The 24,585-nt window shown below is 37.8% G+C and overlaps 1 protein-coding gene across 1 annotated transcript in view; it reads right to left on the bottom strand.

Moving 5' to 3' along the window:
• Window positions 1-292: 292 nt before the first annotated feature.
• The window catches only part of ALKBH8 (alkB homolog 8, tRNA methyltransferase), a 79,586-nt gene continuing 55,293 nt past the window's right edge, over window positions 293-24,585 (bottom strand). The window contains exons 9-12 of the mRNA XM_082845481.1: window positions 16,778-16,929; window positions 13,703-13,959; window positions 2,192-2,341; window positions 293-1,199 (exon numbers count right to left, since the gene is read on the bottom strand). Coding sequence (XP_082701607.1) covers window positions 642-1,199; window positions 2,192-2,341; window positions 13,703-13,959; window positions 16,778-16,929 — 1,117 coding nt within the window. The 3' untranslated portion in view covers window positions 293-641. The remainder of the gene's footprint in view (window positions 1,200-2,191; window positions 2,342-13,702; window positions 13,960-16,777; window positions 16,930-24,585) is intronic.

Here is a 24,585-nt window from a genome sequence, read left to right as displayed (position 1 = left end):
CACTGTTCCCCTTCCAGAACTTAAAATAGTAACTGGTACAGAGTAGAGGTTCAATAAGTATTTACTGGATGAAAGTTCCTATATTAATATATGGGTACTATCCAATTGACTAAAATTTTACTGAGTACCTACTATGTGTCAAGCCCTGTGCTAGTAAGGTGTAGTGACAGAGTGGTTATCATCTATGATTTTACAGAGCTAACAATCACAGATAAAACTTCAGACAATTTTCTACTGAACAGGAATATTTTCTTTATTATTGATAAAATGTTATGTGATTACTTCACTAAGATTCTATACGATTTAGTTCATTTAGTAACACTTTATAACAAAAGTTTATCTTTAAAATGCTGTGCTCTTACCCTAGGATCCCAAATATTTCACAAACTACTTCAATCACTTTTAAAAACCATCCCTGTTACTCCCTATAGGAGAAGCCTATATTTATGGATTAAATGATGTCAGCAATAGTAGAAGATCGAATATTTCCTAACTAATCTCTACTTACAATTTCTCTCAGGCACTGTCCTTTGATACTTTTCCTCACGGTTTCTCTTTAACTAATAATACAGGTAATTTAATCTCCTTTTTTTTAAAAAAAGCTGAACATTTATTCACTGTATATATGTTCATAGAGATGATCAGACCTTTTGAAGAATCACACACCAGTTCCCCTGATCATAGTAGCTTTGCAGTATGCTGATATTACTCAAAGTCTGGCAGGCAGCTTCCATTTCTCCCTCACAGAACACATGGTAGTAACGATGAAACACAGGACCTGGGTCATGGGATCCTAATGGTCCAAATGGCTCAATAGACTTGCCCTTACCAGGATTTTCCTTAAGGTGCCAGGGAACCAGTAAGTCTTGAGAATGAAAAGAAGTCCTATTAGTGTGAATAGGCAACTTGGAATTAGTAACTTTCCTTGAATTATATCCTCTATCCTGAAAGTCATTAATGAAGGGAACAGAAGGTGCTGAATCGTGATTGCCCACATCAGGCATCTGCTTCACAAGCAACTCTTGCACTGATGTATCATTGCTGATTTCCTCTTTCTTTTCTTGGCTAATTCTGTTTTCTCTAAGATACTTGGACTTATTATTATTATATTCTTGTTCCATTGCCCAAACATAGATGAGTGCCTTCCCACCAGGTCTTAGGAGTCGAACAAGTTCTTGGAGAGCTGCCACTCTACGCTCCTAGTTAAAACAAAAAAACAACAAAAAACCATATTGCCATTTATCAATGAGAAAGAGATACAGAGAGGAAACAGGAAAATATAACTGACTATAGGACTATTTTCAATTAAGATGGACAGTACAGAAAATCAAACATGAAACAAATCTTATAGTTAAAAAAAAGGGGGAAAAAAGGAGAATTTTGCTCTGCAATTGAGAGGAAAAAAAGTGTTGATAAAAGGGGAAAACTTTTTCTTTCTGATAATAATACAGAGGCATAGAGGCTTTTCTGCTTTGTTTGAAATTCAGTTGAGATCATAAGATATATTGAAACTGCCAGGAATTCCAGCACAAAGGGATCTATAATGTTATTGCTTAGATTGGGGGAAACGAGTAACACCTAGGAATAATAAGATTTTTTTCCTATAAGAAAAATATAAAATATTAAATTCACTTATTTTAAAATTAGAAGCAGAGTGACTAATTAAAAGCATCAGCATACTACTACCATATAAATACCTGAGTTTTGAAGAAAAGAACAGGAAAAGAAGAAAAATAGAATGGGAAGAACATGAGACTCAGATGTCAGGAATGAGAGTGAGAGCCGAGAAAGCAAGATGGGAAACGGAAATAAAGAAGCAGCTCAGAGGCTGAGGAGACAGAGAGAATACTCAAGAGGCTTAGAGCTGATGATCTCTTAAAGTCTCTTACAGCTAAATTCTGTGACTCTGTGGGTTTGAGGAAGACATTTAAAGATGAGTAAGACTCAGGTAGGAAAAAGGCAGAGATGTGCAGCAATAAATGCATAGTCTCATCAGACCTCTGTTTAAGTAATCACAGCTCCCATGTAACTCATCTCCATTCCACAGGCTTTCTTTAAAAACTGCAGTAAACTGACAAGAAAAGAGAATGGAAAGAAAGGAAAAGCTAAAATGGGGTCCAAATCAGTAAAATCCATGAACATTTCCTGCCACTTAGTTACAAGTTCTTGGAGCAAGAAAGACAATACTTACTGCTGTAGCAAAATGGTGAATAACAGCAATGGAGATGCAAGCATCACAAGACCCACTGCGGACTGGTACTGCCAAAGCATCACAGACAAAGGCCTGATAATGCTTCTCTCTACAAATGTCCACAAGGTTTTGGCTACGATCACAGCCAATCTATAACAGATAAAGAAAGAATTTCAGAACAACTTGTTTAAATGTCATAAAGTTATTAGACAGATTTCATATTCATTGTGAAAGGGTCTAAGACCATGATATTATAGGTTCTTACAACCAGTACAAAGTCAGCTTATATAATTTACAGGGCAGCATTTATTACCTTAACAGGTATCAAACAATTCAAATTAGTGAATGGAAACAAAATAACTAGAATAAAAATAACATTGGTGGAAATGGGAGGTCCTAATTGGCATCTAATTAATCCCGACCCAGAATCTTGATCTTTTTGTAATATCACACTTTATTTTATTTTATATCTTATCGTATCTTATATTCTGCGCCACACGGCATGTGGGATCTTAGTTCCCTGACCAGGGATCAAACCCACACCCCCTGCAGTGGAAGTGCAGAGTCTTAACCACTGGACCACCAGGGAAGTCCAATATCACACATTTTAAAATGGAAATTATCGCATAAACATAGACATTTAGTCTTTTGGGGGAAGCTACAAATAAAGAGGTTCTAAGGTATCTCTTATTAGTATATAAACTATTCAGTAATGACCCAGATATCAGGAGGATGGCTTATTTTTTTTCCTTCTCCTTTATACTTTTCTCTATGTATTACTTGCACCATCATAAAATAAAATCTTCCCAAATAAAGTTAAATAATTTATTTCATTTTTTAAAGCCATTGAGTCTTGTTCTGCTAAATACCTGAATTCAAAATTTGTAAAATGCTATTGAATTAAACCTTTTGGTATAACCAAACCATTCTATGGGAATGACAACACTGAAGGCAGCTGGCAGCATCCTTTCATCTCCCCAAGCAGCTGAGGCCTAACATGCCTTATGCATATGTCTGGTTCTGTGGCAAGTATTTGTGGGCTAGGACTGCCTATATGCTCTCTAGTTTTGTTGTTGTTTTTGTACACAGTTTTGCTGTTTAGTTCTAAAAATACCATGTATAGAGAGAGACAGGAACAAAGACAGAGACAAAGAGAGAGCACACACAAGCACGTGCAATGTGCACATATAAATTGAGGGAGGAATAGGAGGAGCTTAAAGAATGTTAAATCACTAATAATTATCTCCAGATATTTCTTCTTAACCCAATCTCTACAAGAGAGAAAAGATATGTATAAGTAGATTTCATCTAACAGAAGTAGCCACCTCAGGTTCATTTGAATTTTTGCTATAAGTAAGCATTGATCATTGCTAAGGGATCAGGGTTCCCTCAGTCCATCTGAGAATAAAGATATGAATCTTCATGTCAAAACAATTCTTATTAAGTCACACTGCCATGCCAATCATACCTAATATGAATTTGCTCAGTTTCTAATAAATATTAAATAGCTTCGGTATTCCAGCCCACAGCTGCATTAATATCTGAGGTATAATAAAAGGTACCAAGCTAGAGGTAAAGTATAGCAATATCATTTTGGTATAATTTTAAGATGGAAAAGTACTAAGGGTCCATTAATAACAACAGTGGCACAATTCCCACTTAATTGCTCCCTTTACCTGTATAAGATATATAACGGGCTATTACTCTTATTTATTTTCTTCCATATCTTATGCCAATAGTCACAATATCAAGATGACAGTACCACTCAAACAGTATGTATATTATATTTTGGTCTTTGCCAGGTTTTATTACAATAAAATTCAGTTCATGGAAACAGAAGTTTCAAGTATGCCCAACTATTACCTTGCTAAAAGTCAACAAGAAGAAATCCAATGTGCCTATCTCCAGAGATAGAGCTTGACAGTTACTCAGAGGAGGAGAGTTATTATCTGAGGATCACAGATAAAACAGAACAAGGAGAAGAGCAACCGAACAAAAACTAGAGAAAATTTCCTTCTTCTTCCTGCCAGACTCTTACAATTATTTGTACAGAGCACTCCTTTTCACCAACAAATGAAATCAGGGGCAATTTTAGTCATAAAGTACCAGGTCTAATGTAGTCCTGACTCATACCTGGCTCAGTACTTTCACCTTTCACTTATTTTGCCTGAGTCTTCCAAATACTATAGTCAAATCAACAGTATTTTCTTCTCTTCCCTTTCTATTTTTAAATTCCCTTAAGTTTTTATACCAAGGATAGTACCAGATATTTGAAATTCTCCCTAATAATGCTACATAATGTCAAAAACAGGACAGAAAATAGCTTATGTATAAATACTCATTAATGGTAAGGGACTCATGTAAAGCTACATATTTCTGTATGTGGGATGGAGATGAATGACAATAAAAACACATATTGGTTGGGCTTAAAATGTATACTTTATACTTCTATATAATTTTTAAAGTCTTCAACATAATATTAAATATGAAATTCTGGAAGTACTGGTAAAAATGAAAAAGTATCCAACTTAGTAATCAAACTAAACAAGGTTTAACTTTTCTCCTATTAAAGTATCAAAAATATTTTAAAACCAAAGTATACCACAGTGATAGCACTGTGATACAACTTCCTGTCATAAAGTGTTGTTGACAGTACAAATTGGCTAGGCCAATTTTAAAAAGCCATTTGGCAAACCATTTTTTTTTTTTTTGCAGTACGCAGGCCTCTCTCACTGTTGTGGCCTCTCCCGTTGCGGAGCACAGGCTCCAGAAGCGTAGGCTCAGCAGCCATGGCTCACGGGCCTAGTCGCTCCGCGGCATGTGGGATCTTCCTGGACCAGGGCACGAACCCGTGTCCCCTGCATCAGCAGGCGGACTCTCACCCGCTGTGCCACCAGGGAAGCCCTGACAAACCATTTTTTAAGAAAGATAAAAATGTTCACAATTTTTCATTCAATAATCATTCTTCAAAAAATTTATCCTAAGAAAATAATCCAAAATATGGAAAAAGGTAAACAGGCTAATGAAATTGCCTTTAATGAATACCCACCATATGTTAAAGCAGATTCTTTATATAAATGTACTTAACTCTTGACAGTGGTGGAAACAAGATGGTGGAGTAGAAGGGCTTGAGCTCACCTCCTCTCACAAAAACACTAAAGTCCTCTCAAGAAAACATCAAAATTGCAACTAACTGCTGAACAAAAATCAACAAAAAAGATATTCTACATCCAAGGACAAAGAAGAAGCCACAGAGAGACAGTAGGAGGGGCGCATTTGCAGCACAATCAAACCCCATTCCTGCGGGTGGGTGACCCACAAACTGGAAAATTCATCACAAAGTTTCTCCCACGGGAGTGAGAGTTCTGAGCCCCATGTCAGGCTCCCCAGTCTAAGGGCCTGGTGTTGGAAGGAGGAACCCCCAGAGCATTTGGCTTTGAAGGCCAGCAGGGTTTGATTGCAGGAACTCCACAGGACTGGGGGAAACAGAAACTCCACTCTCGGAGGGTGCACACAAAGTTTCACGCACACCGAGACCCAGGGACTCAGAGACTTCATAGGAGCTTGGCCAGAACTACCTGCTGGTCTTGGAATGTATCCTGGAGGGGTGGGGTGGGGTGGCGGCTGTGGCTCACTGTGGGAATAAAAACACTGGTGGCAGAGGTAGAGGTAACAGGGAGTACTCATTGGTGTGAGATCTCCTGGAGGCCGCCATTTTGATACCAAGACCTGGCACCACCCAACAGCCTGTAGGCTCCAGTGCTGGGATGCCTCAGGCCAAACAACCAACAGGGAGGGGACACAGCCCCGCCCATCAGCAGACAGCCTGCCAAAACTCTTCCTGAGCCCACAGCCACCTCTAAACACATCCTTGACATGGCCCTGCCCACCAGAGGGACAAGGCCCAGCTCCACCCACCAATGGGCAGGCACCAGTCCTGCTGACCAGGAAGCCTGCACAACCCTCTAGACTAGCCTCACCCACCTATAATACTGCAACCTGCAGCCTGCAGCCTGCAATCTACAATCCTGCAGCCTGTAGAACAGAAACTGCAAACACAGAAAGTTAGACAAAGTGAGATGACAGAGAAATATGTTCAACACAAAGGAACAAGATAAAACCCTAGAAGAATAACTAAGTAAAGTGGAGACAGGCAATCTACCTGGAAAAGAATTCAGAGTAATGATAGTAAAGATGATCCAAAATCTGGGGAAAAGAATGGAGGCACAGACTGAGAAGATACTAGAAATATTCAACAAAGATATAAAGAACAAACAGAGGTGAACAATACGATAAGTAAAATGAAAAATACACTAGAAGGAATCGATAGCAGAATAAATGAGGCAGAAGAACAGATAAGCGACTGGAAAGACAGAATGGTGGAATCACTGCCATGGAACAGAATAAAGAAAAAAGAATGAAAATAAATGAGGACAATGTAAGAGACCTCTGGGACAACATTAAATGTATCAACATTTGCATTATAGGGGTTCCAGAAGGAGAAGAGAGAGAGAAAGGACCTGACAAAATTATGGAAGAGATAATAGCTGAAAACTTCCCTGACACGGGAAAGGAAAACATCACCCAAGTACAGGAAGTGCAGAGAATCCCATACAGGATAAACCCAAGGAGGAAAATGCTGAGACACACATTAATCTACTTGACGAAAATTCAAGACAAAGAGAAAATATTAAAAGCAACAATGGAAAAGCAAAAAATAACATACAAGGGAATCCACATAAAGTTACAGATGATTTTTCAGCAGAAACTCTGCAAGCCAGAAAGGAGTGGCACAATATATTTAAAGTGATGAAAGGGAAAAACCTACAAACAAGAATATTCTACCCATCAAGGAACCCATTCAGACTTGACAGAGAAATCAAAAGCTTTACAGACAAGCAAAAGCTAAGAAAATTCAGCACCACCAGACCAGTTTTACAACAAATGCTAAAGGAACATCTCTAGGCAGAAAAGAAAAGGCCACAATTAAAAACAAAATTACAAATGGGAAAGCTCACTGGTAAAGGCAAACATACAATAAAGGTAGGAAATCATCCACACGCAAATATGATATCGAAAACCAGCAACTGTGAGGAGAGTACAAATGCAGGATATTGGAAATGCATTGGAAATTAAGAGACCACCAACTTAAAATAATCTTGTATATATACATATAGACTGCTATATCAAAATCTCAAAGTAACCACAAGCCAAAAGGCTACAATACATACACACACACAAAAGAAAAAGCAATCCAAACACAACACTAAAGACAGTCATCAAATCACAAAACAGAACAAAAGAGGAAGGAAAGGTTCTTGAAAATATAAACAAAATTGATAAACCTTTATCCAGACTCATCAAGAAAAAAAGGAGAGGACTCAAATCAATAAAATTAGAAATGAAAAAGAAGTTACAACTGACACCACAGAAATACAAAGGATCATAAGAGACTACTACAAGCAACTATATGCCAATAAAATGGACGACTTAGATGAAATGAACGAATTCTTTAAAAGGTACAATCTCCCAAGACTGAATCAGGAAGAAATAGAAAATATGAACAGACCAATGACAAGTAATGAAATTGAAACTATGATTAAAAGCTCCCCAAAAACAAAAGTCCAGGACCAGATGGCTTCACAGGCGAATTCTATCAAACATTTAGAGAAGAGTTAACATCTATGCTTCTGAAACTATTTCCAAACATTGCAGAGGAAGGAACATACCCAACCTCATTCTATGAGGTCACAATCACCCTGATACCAAAACCACACAAAGATACCGCAAAAAAAAGAAACTTAGAGGCCAATATCACTGCTGAACATAAGCGCAGAAATCCTCAACAAAATACTAGCAATCAAAATTCAACAACACAGTAAAAGGATCATATACCATGTTCAAGTGGGATTTATCCCAGGAATGCAAGGATTTTTCAATATCCGCAAATCAATCAGTGTGATACACCGTACCAACAAACTGAAGAATAAAAACCATATGATAATCTCAATAGATGCAGAAAAAGCTTTCAACAAAACTCAACACCCATTTATGATAAAAACTCTCAAGAAAGTAGGCATAGAGGGAACTTACCTCAACATAACAGAGGCCATATATGACAAACCCACAGCCAACATCATTCTCAATGGTGAAAGACTGAAACCATTTCCTCTAAGATCAACAACAAGAAAAGGTTATCCACTCTCAACACTATTATTTAACATAGTTTTGGAAGTTTTAGCCACAGCAATCAGAGAAGAAAAAGAAATAAAAGGAATCCAAATCAGAAAAGAAAAAGTAAAGCTGTCACTGTTTGCAGATGACATGATACTATACATAGAGAATCCTAAAGATGCTACCAGAAAACTACTAGAGCTAATCAATGAATTTGGTAAAGTAGCAGGATACAAAATTAATGCAGAGATCTCTTGCATTCCTATACACTAATGATGAAAAATCTGAAAGAGAAATTAAGGGAACACTCCCATTTACCATTGCAACAAAAAGAATAAAATACCTAGGAATAAACCTACCTAAGGAGACAAAGACCAGTATGCAGAAAACTGTAAGACACTGGTGAAATAAATTAAAGATGATACAGAGAGATATACCATATTCTTGTATGGGAAGAATCAACACTGTGAAAATGACTATACTACCCAAAACAATATACAGATTCAATGCAATCCCTATCAAACTACCAATGGCATTTTTCACAGAATTAGAACAAAAAATTTCAAAATTTAGGGCTTCCCTGGTGGTGCAGTGGTTGAGAGTCCACCTACTGATGCAGGCGACACGGGTTCATGCCCTGGTCTGGGAAGATCCCACATGCCGCGGAGCGGCTGGGCCCATGAGCCATGGCAACTAAGCCTGCGCATCCGGAGCCTGTGCTTCACAACGGGAGAGGCCACAATAGTGAGAGGCCCACGTACCGCAAAAAAAAAAAAAAAAATTTCAAAATTTGTATGGAAACACAAAAGACTCCAATAGCCAAAGCAATCTTGAGAAAGAAAAACGGAACTGGAGGAATCAGGCTCCCTGACTTCAGACTATACTACAAAGCTACAATAATCAAGACAGTATGGTAATGGCACAAAAACAGAAATACAGATCAATGGAACAGGATAGAAAGCCCAGAGATAAACCCATTTACATATGGTCACCTTAACTTTGATAAAGGAGGCAAGAATGTACAATGGAGAAAAGACAGCCACTTCAACAAGTGGTGCTGGGAAAACTGGACAGCTACATATAAAAGAATGCAATTAGAACTCTTTCTAACAGCATACACAAAAATAAACTCAAAATGGATTAAGGACCTAATGTAAGATAAAACTCTTAGAAGAAAAGATAGGAAGAACACACTTTGACATAAATCACAGCAAGATCGTTTTTGACACATCTCCTAGAGAAATGGAAATAAAAACAAAAAGAAACCAATGGGACCTAATGAAACTTAAAAGCTTTTGCACAGCAAAGGAAAACATAAACAAGACGAAAAGATAACCCTCAGAATGGGAGAAAATATTTGCAAACGAAGCAACTGATAAAGGATTTATCATAAATGGGTGTTGAATTTTGTCGAAAGCTTTTCTTTACCTATTGAGAGGATTATATGGTTTTTCTCCTTCAATTTGTTAATATGGTTTATCACATTGATTGATTTGTATTTACTGAAGTATCCTGGCATTCCTGGGATAAACCCCACTTGACTATGGTGTATGATCCTTTTAATGTGCTGTTAGATTCTGTTTGCTAGTATTTTGTTGAGGAATTTTGCATCTATTTTCATCAGTGATATTGGCCTGTAGTTTTCTTTCTTTGTGACATCTTTGTCTGCTTTTGTTATCAGGTTGATGGTGGCCTCTCAGAATGAGTTTGGGAGTGTTCCTCCCTCTGCTATATTTTGGAAGAGTTTGAGAAGAATAGGTGTTAGCTCTTCTCTAAATGTTTGATAGAATTCGTCTGTGAAGCCTTCTGGTCCTCGACTTTTGTTTGTTGGAAGATTTTTAATCACAGTCTCAATTTCAGTGCTTGTGATTGGTCTATTTGTATTTTCTATTCCTTCCTGGTTCAGTCTCAGAAGGTTGTGCTTTTCTAAGACTTTGTCCATTTCTTTCAGGTTGTCCATTTTATTGGCATACAGTTGCTTGCAAGTAATCTCTCATGATCCTTTTTATTTCTGCAGTGTCAGGTGCTACTTCTCCTTTTTCATTTCTAATTCTGTTGATTTGAGTCTTTTCCCTTTTTTTCTTGATGAGTCTAATGGTTTATCAATTTTGTTTATCTTCTCAAAGAACCAGTTTTTAATTTTATTAATCTTTGCTATTGTTTCCTTCATTTCTTTTTCATTTATTTCTAATCTGTTCTTTATGATTTCTTTCTTTCTGCAAACTTTGGGTTTTTTTTTTCTTCTCTCTCTAATTGTTTTAGGTGTAAGGTTAGATTATTTATTTGAGATGTTTCTTGTTTCCTGAGGTAGGATTGTATTGCTATAAACTTCCCTCTTAGAACTGCTTTTGCTGCATCCCATAAGTTTTGGGTTGTCATGTTTTCATTGTCACTTGTTTCTTTTTTGATTTCCTCTTTGATTTCTTCAGTGATCTCTTGGTTATTTAGTAGTGTATTGTTTAGCCTCCATGTGTTTGTATTTTCTACAGATCTTTTCCTAATCTAGTCTCATAGAATTGTGGTGGGAAAAGATGCTTGATATGATTTCAATTTTCTTAAATTTACCAAGGCTTGATTTGTGACCCAAGATATGATCTATCCTGTTGAATGTTTCATGAGCGCTTGAGAAGAAAGTGTATTCTGTTGTTTTTGGATGGAATGTCCTATAAATATCAATTAAGTCCATCTTGTTTAATGTATCATTTAAAGCTCGTTTCCTTATTTATTTTCATTTTGGATGATCTGTCCATTGGTGAAAGTGGGGTGTTAAAGTCCCCTACTATGATTGTGTTACTGTCGATTTCCCCTTTTATGGCTGTTAGCATTTGTCATGTAGTGAGGTGCTCCTATGTTGGGAGCATATTTACAATTTTTGTATCTTCTTGGATTGATCCCTTAATCATTATGTAGTGTCCTTCTTTGTCTCTTGTAATAGTCTTTATTTTAAAGTCTCTTTTGTCTGATATGAGAATTGCTACTCCAGCTTTCTTTCGATTTACATTTGCATGGAATATCTTGTGCCATCCCTTCACTTTCAGTCTTTATGTGTCCCTAGGTCTGAAGTGGGTCTCTTATAGACAGCATATATACAGGTCTTGTTTTTAAGTTAAGTATTTATCTAAGAAACACATTCAGACTGAAGGTACTCTAAAATCAATGCACAGAACATCATGTAGTGAATAAGCTAGACCAAGCTCTGGGTATGCACATCTCATCTATTATTGGTACAGTTATAAAGGCAATAAGTTTCTTGAAGGTATAAAATCTTTCTTATAAAATTTAACTCTGAAAATAAAGCCAACAGCTAATGCTGATGCTAGGAATTATGGAGTCTAAATAAGAAATGTTTCTTAGCTAGAATATAGAAATTTTGAATTAAAGAGCAGAAGAACAAGCTCATGCATAACTCAGATCAGATAAGAACAGATTCACCACATTTACTTCTAAGAGAAATGAATAGTTGTTTATAAAACTATTTCCATGAGAGCCCCAGCTAGTATTTTTAAAATATACTCTGTAAAGGAAATTATATAAAATAGTGATACTAATAATTTTTTAAATTCTGAGACTATCTTAGATATACATTTGAATACCCAGAATGAATGTCTCAGGTCACATCCTCTCATGAATGTCAAGAAATGCACATATTTTCATGCTCAAAGATGGCTGTTCAAAATACACTCAAGTATCATTGCTCCATCCAGGTTGGAGCCTCAGCAGCTTAAAAAAGTAGTTTTTTCTTTTACCATACATAATTCCATTTCTTGTATAATGAAAACCATAACTCCAACCCAGACAAGTAGTTTTCATTCATTCATTGAACCACACCTACTGAGCCTTCCCTAGAGGTCAGACAATGGCAGTAGGTTCCAGAAAGAGCAGACAGGAAAGAACACATGCAGACTGCCACTGATAAAATGAATGTAGATTATGGAGAGTGAGTACACTTATGATTTTCTATTTCTTCTGAATATATTCCTTCTTGAATCAGCTTCAGGTTTTTGGTTCAGTTTATCAAGAAATCATTTTTCTTAACTGTAACAGGATAATATTATCATATGACTAAGTCAGTGTGTTTGACTTCAACCTAGTTTCACTGTCACAATTGATACCTGACTAGACATAGCCACAGGTTATCATCAAGAAAGTGTAAAAGCAGAGCTTCCTGAGAAACATTTTTGGATAGTACCTTAAGATTAAAACATCAGAAGATATACTTTAAGCTGTGGTTAGAGTTGTGACAAATCTAAAACTTATTTCCTCTTCAACATGAACAAACTTAATTCACTTACTCTTTATAAACTAAAATTTAATTGTAAACATGATGACAATATATGAATACTTGTCTTCTCTTGATGAAAAGCGATTCTTTCATTTGCCTCTTAATGCACAAAGTCTACCTTTCCTCAATTGCAGTAGTACTGTTCTTTCTTCATGTAGGTGTACAATATCTAGGATGAGGTTAAAATAAAGATTACAAGCAATCTGACATACTACAACAGCCCATGAAGGTAGACTGCTCTCATTCTCCTTATATACTCCCCTTACTCTAGTCCTTCCTCCCCTAATCTTGAGAAAGGGAAGCTCCAGTCCTCACAGAGCAGTGTTGACACAAGTACTTACAACAATGCACTAATGCAGGGAGAACTTCCTACTTCTTAGCACAGCAGAGAAAAAAGTGATCCATTAGAAAAGGAAATTATAACAACTGAAAACAGAAACTTTGGCATCAGAGAGAAGTGGGTTCAAGTCCTAGGTCTAGTAATATAACCTTGGTCAAATTTTTAATCTACTTGAGGTTTAATTTTCTCAACAGTAAGACAACAATAAATACTAACCTTTTTTTTTTTCTATTATGAGTAAAAGAACACTAGATTTGGAGTCATAAGGCATGGGTTCAAGTTCCAGTTATATCCTCTAATAATATAACACCAAGGAAGTAATATAACCTCTGTGAGCCTCAGTTTCTTCATTTATAAAAGATGGACGAAAATATCTGCCTTATACTTCTCATACTTACAAGGAACTAGGAAAGAAAATGGTTTCTATAAAAATCCTTTATAACCTGTAAAGAGTTTTATAAATATAAGACAGTTTTACTGATAAAATAATCTTAGAAAGCAAAATCTGAAGGGACCAAAAAAAAAAAAAACTGCAAATAATGGCATGCCCATAAATTTCTAGAGGAATAAAAAAGAATGGGAGTGTTCATTAATTTTCAACCTGTTGGTTACAATTTTCTGCAGTGACCTAAAAACACAGCATTATATCATGACGAAGGTGATAATAACCCTTACAAATAAAGCAAAAAGAAAGCCAGAAGCAACAATTACTTGCCATATATAACTCCTTATTGATGCCAAGATATTTTCCATTTCCACATCCAATATCAGCAACTAATGAACCACTTGGCAAAGCTTTCAAAAACTCCACGATGTGTGGCCAAGGGGTATGTCTCGTGCTGCTAAAGTGTCTAGCAATTTCTTCGTAAACTTGATGGACATATTCTTGCTCCAGTTGTGAGGCTTCTTTATCACTCTCTGGAAATGATGTGGAAGTCTCCTTCATCTGGCTGTCACAGACCAAAGGGTAACCTAATGAATAAAAGAAAGCAATATAAACCATTTACTTATTTGTTTGTTTTTTTAATTTATTTTTTGGCCGCACCACGTGGCATGTGGGAGCTTAGTTCCCTGACCTGGGATTGAACCCACGCCCCCTGCATTGGAAGCACAGAGTCTTAACCACTGGACCACCAGGGAAGTCGCTAAACCATTATTTTTATCCAAATGATTCATAAGGTATGATTGTTTTCTCAAAAGAAAAAGCAAATCAATCCACGTTCGATGACTAGGGTTAAATAGGCTCTGATTTATCAGTTAAAAAAAGTAGTTCTTACCTAGCAAGTCCAATTATGTATGTGAGGGGTCTAATATAAGAAGGGGTAAATCCATTTGAAACAAAATATGACTGTAATTCTGCATGCCTTATAATGCAGATGCCTATTTCATCTTGGGATTAAGGGTCCTCTTATTCAGGAAAGCATCTTGATGGGCCTGGTGTAACCAGAAGAAATTTAGCAATTAACAGGATTTAGGGTTTTTGTCTTGGTAGGAGTTCTGGGGACCCTAGGACTCTCAGAAGAACCAGACCTAGAAACAAAGTGTGATTTGGTAATAATCACAAGATTTAATGAATACTGTTTGAAGCGGTTTACATATATTGTCTCAATCCTCACAGTAACACTATGAATAGGTATTATTACATTCATTTTACAGATGATGAAACTGACTCATGGAATATTAAATAATGATCCCAAAGTGACAAAGATGTTAAGTCATAGAGTCAAGATTTGAACCCAGGCAGTGGAGACTCCAGAATCCACATTCTCAATGACTACACTGTGTTGCCTCCTTCAATAGAATGAGCAAATCCTAAGGAGAACACCAGCAAGTAGAGGAGATGACAGAGGAAATTTAGGATACAATGTCTCAAATTAATTTTGAAGTGTTCCCTGTTCTCTGCAATTACGTCTAATATTCATTTCGAGTCCTTGCCTTTTCTTGGCTATGCTATAATTTCCCTTTGTCTTCAGCCAGTCTGTGGCACACAACATCTTTTTATGGGTAGTATACTAGAGAATAAAGAAAGAAGTAGTGTTCCCAGAGAAACCACAGACAAGACTTAGCAATAATTAGAAAGCATGTGGCAGCAAAGAATTGATGGCTTCAGGAATTTTCCCTAAATATAACTAGAAGATTCCAAACTTTGAATGGGAGTGGAACTATCCAGTCCCTACTAATGTGTAAAGTGAAGCTCTAAACACTTTATGTAGACATTTAAGAAAAGGGTAGCCCCAGAAAGCTTGAGAGCTCTAAAACATACATGTGGAAACAGATGGGTTACATTATGTTGGTTACATCAGAATTACAATTACACTACAATATACATTACAATTATCTTAAGCTGGTCTTGCTAAAAATTTTATTCTCTTGGAAATTATGAACATCTCAGTTATGTAAAAGGAGGATCACTTAAATCCACAAATTTTGACCAAATCCAAAAGATGGCCTTGAACTTTTAAAAAATCTGTAAACTGAATATATAATCAGAGCTTCTTATAGCAACCCTTAAATTAATGCCCATAACAAAAAAAACATTTGCATAAGAAAACTAACTTGTCTCTTCTACTAAATTTCAAGTTCCTTGAGAACAAGAGCCATGCTTTATTTTTCTATACCTTGTAAAGCTACTGGCAGTGTTAGATGTTCATCAAATACTAAATAAATATTTTTTAATTGATAAAAAAATTTTGTTTTTAAGTCCTCAGTGACATTTTTAGCAAAAGAAACAAAAACCTGTTAAAACCTATTTTAAGCTTCACTAACATGAAGTTATCAAATATGAATAGTCCAAGTTTCCTAACAGAATAATATCTTATACATATAATAAAGATTTTTAATTTAAAATATTTTTAAGATGACTAAATCCAAAAGCTCCTGCTAAGATACCACCTATAACTGAAACCACCAGGATGTAAAAAGCTCATAACATCACTGTTATTGTAAAATATTATTTATAAAACACAAGGGGTTTTTATTTGAGTCCAAGAAATACAGGTCATGATGCACTTATACAGACAATTCAGAACAGCATCCTTGACAAGTTTTTGAGCACTCCTTTCCAAACTGACTAAAACAAACACTGTTTATCCCCCTAAAGTTATCCACTTACTATAGAACAGTTTGTCATTTCCAACTTCCCTGTTAAGTTAATGAGAAGTAATTGAGAAATGTGACAAGCTGTTTCCAAAAAAACTTATTCTTGTACAAGTGATATTTTATTTATTTATTTTTTCCCCCACCGTGCAGTGATCTTTTTTTTTTTTTTTTTGCGGTACGCAGGCCTCTCACTGTTGTGGCCTCTCCTGTTGTGGAACACGGGCTCTGGACGTGCAGGCTCAGTGGCCATGGCTCACGGGCCCAGCCGCTCCGCAGCATGTGGGATCTTCCCGGACCGGGGCACGAACCCATGCCCCCTGCATTGGCAGGCAGACTCTCAACCACTGCGCCACCAGGGAAGCCCCTACAAGTGATATTTTAATGCCCCCAAACTGTAGTATTCTTAACCATGACTATAATAAATAAAATATTCATTTAGAATCCAACTATGCTCAAGCACTATGTTTGAGGAAAATAAAGATGAGTAAGATGCAGTCCCTGCCCTCAAGGACTATAAACCTAACCACTGGGGGTGGTTAAGAAAAGTATATGTCAGTACAATACAAGGCAGAACACAGGAAATGCCATTAGAGGAGTTAAGACAAAGCTCTTCTCAGTTCTTATGGGACTTTAAAAGATTTTCATAGTAGATTTACTCCATTTTACAGGAGAACCAAAATTATATACTTACTACAATTACAAGGTGTTTGCCTCACTTTCCTAAAGGTAAATGATGTCCGTATTCCCCTCTTGCTTAAAGTTAAGTCTTCAACATCTCCAGTGATAATTCCACTTTTGTGACCCCTGGACGCTTGAACAGTATCAAATTTTCTGGGTGTGATTCTAAAAACAACAGTCAAATTAGTTTATTTAACACTGTATTCAGAAAAATATTTCATGTCCTTTAAAAATATTAAGCGAATAGAGTAAATCTAGAAGAATTTATTGCAAATATCTATTGGATTCCCTGAATTGCTAAGCATTGTGGAAAAAAATCAAAGAAATAGAAGTCTTTGTCTCTTAGGAAATTAGCTCCAGGGTAATCATTTACAGCTAACAAACTATGCAAGGGGGAAAAGTAGAAAAATAACAAATGCTTAATTAATACCAATGCCAAGGAAGAAAAAACACGAAACAGATGGAACAAAGAGGAAACAAATAGATAGTAAAGTTAAATCCAATTATCAGTAATGTTAAATGTAAAAGGACTTTAAATCCAATTAAAGAACAAAGAATTTCAGATTGGATGTTTCTAAAAATCCAACTATGTGCTGATTACAAGAGACACACCTTATAAATAAGGACAGAGAATGGTTGAAAATGATAGAAAAAAAAGATACAACATACAAAAAACAAATATTTTGCATATACCTAGCAAAACCAAAAGAAATGTGGTATAGCTATACTAATCAGACAAAGTAGACTTTAAGGCAATAAGTGTTAATAGAGATAAAAAGGAACATTTCATAATGATAACAGGGTCAATCCAACAGAAAAATATTATGTAAAAACCCTATATATTTGTATGCACCTAACTAATAGCACAGCCTCAAAATATATAAAGCAAAAAGTGGAAACAAAATCTAAAAGGAGAAACAGACAAATACATAATTATCACTGGAATTTCTAATATATCTTTCTTAGTAAGTGAAATCTAGCCGCAAGTCAAGGACATCATCAGAAAACAACAGATAATGGAACAAAAAAGTATATGATTAACAGATAAAATAAGTAAAACAAAGATTGAAAACTAAAGAGAGAAAAGTACAAGCCATTGTAGATTATAAGAAAGTTTAAAGGGAATCTTGGAAGTAAGATCAAATTTTTGAACGGGAAAAAGGAATCATTTAGTAAGAAAATATGGCCTTTTCAAAGTTAAATTTATAGGGTGAAATGCACATATCTTAAGTGTACAGTTCAATGAATTTTGACAAATGCACACAACCATGTATCCACCATCCCAATCAAGACAATTACCCAAGGAAATTCCCTCGTGCCCTTTTCCAGTCAGTCTTCCCCGCCCCCCTCAAAGCAACCACTATTCTGATTTCTATCCGTATAATTTTGCCTGTTCTTGAATTTCATATATAGTTGGCACTATTTTGTATCTGGCTTTGTCCATTGAACATAATTTTGAGATCTAGCCATGTAGCTGTGTGTTTCAGCAGTTCACTGTTTTTCTTTAATCACTGAGTAAAATTTCATTATATGAACATGCCATAATTTATCCTAAATCTCCTGTTTATTGATATTTGGCATTCTTAGTTTGGGACTATTACAAATAAAGCTTATACACATCTTTTTCAGATATATACTTTTATTACTCTTGGGAAAATACCTAAGATTGAAATTGGTGGGTCATAGTGTAAGAAACTACCAGTTTTCTAAGATGGTTGCACATAATTTTACACTCCCACCAGCAACATATGAGAGTTTCAGGCTGCTTGACATTCTCACCAACACTTGGTATTGTCTAAGTTTTAAATATTAGCCATTTTAGCAAGTAGCAAGTGATATGAAATTTCAGTTATAATTTGTATTTCTCTGATGACTAATGATATTGTTTCTTTTCATGTGCTTTTTAGCCATTCATAGATCCTTCTGGTAAAGGATCTGTTCAAATCTTATACCCAGTCTTTTATTAGATATATGTATTGTGGATACTTTTTCCCCCATGTATAGCCTGGCTTTTCATTTTCTTAATGCTGTCTTCTGATAAGCAGAAGTTTTAAATTTTGATGCAGTTATTTTGTCTTCTTTTTCTTTTACAGTGTTCTGAAACCTTTCTAAAAAAAAACTTTGCCTACCCCAGAGCTGCAAAAGTATCCTCTTGTATTTTCTTCTAGACATCTCCTAGTTTTTGTTTTTACATTTAAATTTATGATCTACCCCATATTAATTTTTGTGAATGGTGTGAGGTATATCAAGGCTCATTTTATTTCCACATAGAGCTCTGATTGTCCCAGCACCATCTGTTGAAAATTTTCCTTTCCACAATGAATTGTGTTGCCATCTTTGTCAAAAATCAACTGACACCATATCTATGAATATATTCTGTCCCACTGGTCTATTTGTCTATCTGTACAACAATACTACACTCTTTTGATTAGGTAGCTTTATATACAGTAAATCTTAAACGTAAGGTAGAATAAATCCTGCAACATTGTTCTTATGTTCAAGATTGTTTGGATTATTCTTTTTTTTTTTTGCAGTACGTGGGTCTCTCACTGTTGTGGCCTCTCCCGTTGCGGAGCACAGGCTCCAGACGCGCAGGCTCAGAGGCCATGGCTCATGGGCCTAGCCGCTCCGCGGCATGTCGGATCTTCCCGGACCAGGGCACGAACCCCTGTCCCCTGCATCGGCAGGCGGACTCTCAACCACTGCGCCACCAGGGAAGCCCTGGATTATTCTTGATCACTCATGTTTCCTGGTAAATTTTAGAATCTGCTTATCAATTTCTACAAAAAAAGTCTTTTAAGATTCTGATTGGAATTACACTAAATCATTAGATCAATTTGGGAATAACTGATAACAATATTAAGTTCCCTACCCATGATTATGTCATCTCTATTTCTTCATTTATTTTGCTCTGTAATTTCTCTTACCAATGTTTCATGATTTTTAGAGTATACGTGTTGTATATCTTTTGTTAAATTTATTTCTGAGACTTAAATCTTCTAAAGCCAAGTTGTCTGCTTGACCCACTCTACCAAGGTTATCTGCCTATAGAAGTGGGTTTCATACTCACAGGGAATGTGCCAGGCCTGAAAGAACTCAGCAAACTTTTAAAAAGCATAATTTTATACTAAAGTTGTTGATACTGCTTTATCAAGAATCAGATATGTTGACTACACATCTAGAAAAGTATCAACCATATAATTAAAGTACAAACCATGTCTACCAGACAGCCCACAGTAGTCTGCCCGCCACAACTTATGGAACCATGCAGTCCACATAGAGGGCACCCCTAGAGCATATAGATCTGGTGTCCAAAGGGCAGTGTGCTGCTGGGCCCCATAGGACACTTCCTAGGTAAGATCACTTCTCTGAGATTGAGAAATATAACCCAACAAATACATAGAAATAAAAACAGCAAATTAGGCAAAATGAGGTGACAGAGGAATATGTTCCAAATGAAAGAACAAGATAAAAACCCCAGAAGAAGAACTAAGTAAAGTGGAGATAAGCAATCTGCCCAACAGAGAATTCAAGGTAGTGATTGTAAAGTTCATCAAAGAACTCAGGAGAAGATTGGGTGAACAGAGTGAGAAGTTAGAAATTTTTAACAAAGAGTTAGAAAATATAAAGAAGAAACAAACAGAGCTGAAAAATACGACCACTGAAATAAAAAATACAGTAGACGGAATCAGTAGATTAGATGATATATAGAGAAATGGATTATCGAGCTGGAGACAGAGTAGTGGAAATCACTGAAGCTGAACAGAAAAAAGAAAAAAGAATAAAAAGAAACAAGGACAGGAGACGAGGGGAAGATGGAGGAAGAGTAAGACGCGGAGATCACCTTCCACCCCACAGATACACCAGAAATACATCTACACGTGGAACAGCTCCTACAGAACACCTACTGAATGCTGGCAGAAGACCTCAGACCTCTCAAAAGGCAAGAAACTCCTCACGTACCTCGGTAGGGCAAAAGAAAAAACAGAGACAAAAGAATAGGGACGGGACCTGCACCAGTGGGAGGGAGCTGTGAAGGAGGAAAGGATTCCACACACTAGGAAGCCCCTTCACGGGCGGAGACTGCGGGTGGCGGAGGGGGGAAGCTTCGGAGCCACGGAGGAGACCGCAGCAACAGGGGTGCGGAGGGCAAAGCAGGGAGATTCTCGCACAGAGGATAGGTGCCGACCAGCACTCACCAGCCCGAGAGGCTTGTCTGCTCACCCGCCAGGACGGGCGGGGCTGCGAGCTGAGGCTCGGGCTTTGGTCGGAGCGCAGGGAGAGGACTGAGGTTGGCAGCGTGAACACAGCCTGAAGGGGTTAGTGCACCACGGCTAGCCGGGAGGGAGTCCGGGAAAAGGTCTGGAGCTGCCGAAGAGGCAAGAGACTTTTTCTTCCCTCTTTGTTTCCTGGTGCAAGAGGAGAGGGGATTAAGAGCGCTGCTTAAAGGAGCTCCAGAGAGGGGCGTGAGCCGCGGCTAAAAGCGCAGACCCCAGAGACGGGCATAAGAAGCTGAGGCTGCTGCTGCCGCCATCAAGAAGCCTGTGTGCGAGCACAGGTCACCATCCACACCTCCCTTCCGGGGAGCCTGTGCACCCCGCCACTGCCAGGGTCCCGGGATCCAGGGACAACTTCCCCGGGAGAACGAACAGCGAGCCTCAGGCTGGTGCAATGGCACGCTGGCCTCTGCCGCCGCAGGCTCGCCCCGCTCTCCGTGCCCCTCCCTCCCTGCGGCCTGAGTGAGCCAGAGCCCCCGAATCAGCGGCTCCTTTAACCCGTCCTGTCTGAGCAAAAAACAGACGCCCTCCAGCGACCTATACGCAGAGGCGGGGCCAAATCCAAAGCTGAGCCCCTGGGAGCTGTGAGAACAAAGAAGAGAAAGTGAAATCTCTCCCAGCAGCCTCAGAAGCAGCGGATTAAAGCTCCACAATCAACTTGATGTACCCTGCATCTGTGGAATATATGAATAGACAACGAATCAGCCCAAATTGAGAAGGTGAACTTTGAGAGCAAGATTTAGGAATTTTTCCCCTTTTACTCTTTTTGTGCGTGTGTATGTGTATGCTTCTGTGTGAGATTTTGTCTGTATAACTTTGCTTCCACCATTTGTCCTAGGGTTCTATCCGTTCGTTTTTTTTCTTAATAATTATTATTGATTGTAATAACTTTATTTTATCTTCTTTCTTTCTCTCTCTCTTTCTTTCTTTCCTTCGTCCTTCCCTCCTTTAGACAACGAATCATCCCAAATTGAGGAGGTGGATTTGAGAGCAAGATTTATGATTTTTTCCCCTTTCCCTCTTTTTTTGAGTATGTATGTGTATGCTTCTCTTTTTTTTTTTTTTTTTAGCAGTACCTCTCAGTACCTCAGTACCTCAGTACCTCAGCAGTACCTCTTTTTAGCGGGCCTCTCACTGCTGTGGCCTCTCCCATTGCGGAGCACAGGCTCCGGATGCGCAGGCCCAGCGGCCATGGCTCACAGACCCAGCCGCTCCGCGGCATGTGGGATCCTCGCAGACCGGGGCACGAACCCACGTCCCCTGCAACGGCAGGCGGACCCTCAACCACTGCACCACCAGGGAAGCCCTATGCTTCTCTTTGAGATTTTGTCTGTATAGCTTTGCTTCCACCATTTGTCCTAAGGTTCTATTGTCCATTTTTTAAAAAATTTTTTTCCTAATAATTATTTTTTAATTTAATAACTTTATTATATTTTACTTTACTTTATCTTCTTTCTTTTTTCCTTCCTTCCCTCCTTCCTTCCTTCCTTCCATCCTCCCACCGTCCCTTCCTCCCTCCCTCCCTTACCCCCTCCCTCCCTCCCTGTCTTTCTTTCTTTCCTTCTTTTCTTCTTTCTTCCTGCCTTCCTTCCTTTCTTTCTCTCTTCCTACTTCTACTAATTCTTTCTCTCTACTTTTTCTCCCTTTTATTCTGAGCCATGTGGATGAAAGGCTCTTGGTGCTGCAGCCAGGAGTCAGTGCTGTGCCTCTGAGGTGGGAGAGCCAACTTCAGGACACTGGTCAACAAGAGGCCTCCCAGCTCCACATAATATCAAATGGCGAAAATCTCCCAGAGATCTCCATCTCAACGCCAGCACCCAGCTTCACTCAACAACCAGCAAGCTACAGTGCTGGACACCCTATGCCAAACAACTACCAAAACAGGAACACAACCCCACCCATTAGCAGAGAGGCTGCCTAAAATCATAATAAGGCCACAGACACCCCAAAACACACCACCAGACGTGAACCTGCCCACCAGAAAGACAAGATCCAGCCTCATCCATCAGAACACAGGCACTAGTCCCCTCCACCAGGAAGCCTACAAAACCCACTGAACCAACCTTAGCCACTGGGGACAGACACCAAAAACAATGGGAACTACGAACCTGCAGCCTGCAAAAAGGAGACCTCAAACACAGTAAGATAAGCAAAATGAGAAGACAGAAAAACACACCGCAGATGAAGGAGCAAGATAAAAACCCACGAGACCTAACAAATGAAGAGGAAATAGGCAGTCTACCTGAAAAAGAATTCAGAATAATGATAGTAAAGATGATCCAAAATCTTGGAAATAGAATAGACAAGATGCAAGAAACATTTAACAAGGACCTAGAAGAACTAAAGATGAAACAAACAATGATGAACAACACAATAAATGAAACGAAAAATAATCAAGATTGGATCAATAGCAGAATAACTGAGGCAGAAGAACGGATAAGTGACCTGGAAGATAAAATAGTGGAAATAACTACTGCAGAGCAGAAAAAAGAATGAAAAGAACTGAGGACAGTCTCAGAGACCTCTGGGACAACATTAAACGCACCAACATTCAAATTATAGGGGTTCCAGAAGAAGAAGAGAAAAAGAAAGGGACTGAGAAAATATTTGAAGAGATTATAGTTGAAAACTTCCCTAATATGGGAAAGAAAATAGTTAATCAAGTCCAGGAAGCACAGAGAGTCCCATACAGGATAAATCCAAGGAGAAATAGGCCAAGACACATATTAATCAAACTGTCAAAAATTAAATACAAAGAAAGCATATTAAAAGCAGCAAGGGAAAAACAACAAATAACACATAAGGGAATTCCCATAAGGTTAACGGCTGATCTTTCAGCAGAAACTCTGCAAGCCAGAAGGGAGTGGCAGGACATATTTAAAGTGATGAAGGAGAAAAACCTGCAACCAAGATTACTCAACCCAGCAAGGATCTCATTCAGATTTGATGGAGAAATTAAAACCTTTACAGACAAGCAAAAGCTGAGAGAGTTCAGCATCACCAAACCAGCTTTACAACAAATGCTAAAGGAACTTCTCTAGGCAAGAAACACAAGAGAAGGAAAAGACCTACAATAACGAACCCAAAACAATTTAGAAAATGGGAATAGGAACATACATATCGATAATTACCTTAAATGTAAATGCACTAAATGCTCCCACCAAAAGACACAGATTGGCTGAATGGATACAAAAACAAGACCCATATATATGCTGTCTACAAGAGACTCACTTCAGACCTAGAGACACATACAGACTGAAAGTAAGGGGATGGAAAAAGATATTCCACGCAAATGGAAACCAAAAGAAAGCTGGAGTAGCAATTCTCATATCAGACAAAATAGACTTTAAAATAAAGACTATTAGAAGAGACAAAGAAGGACACTACATAATGATCAAGGGATCGATCCAAGAAGAAGATATAACAATTGTAAATATTTATGCACCCAACATAGGAGCACCTCAATACATAAGGCAAATACTAAAGCCATAAAAGGGGAAATCGACAGTAACACATTCATAGTAGGGGACTTTAACACCCCACT

This window comes from Leucopleurus acutus (genome assembly GCF_964270905.1).
Source record: "Leucopleurus acutus genome assembly, chromosome: 8".
In the NCBI taxonomy this organism is placed as follows: domain Eukaryota; kingdom Metazoa; phylum Chordata; class Mammalia; order Artiodactyla; family Delphinidae; genus Leucopleurus; species Leucopleurus acutus.
Note: the sequence above shows the minus strand (reverse complement) of the source record. Positions and strands in the feature narration are given on the sequence as shown.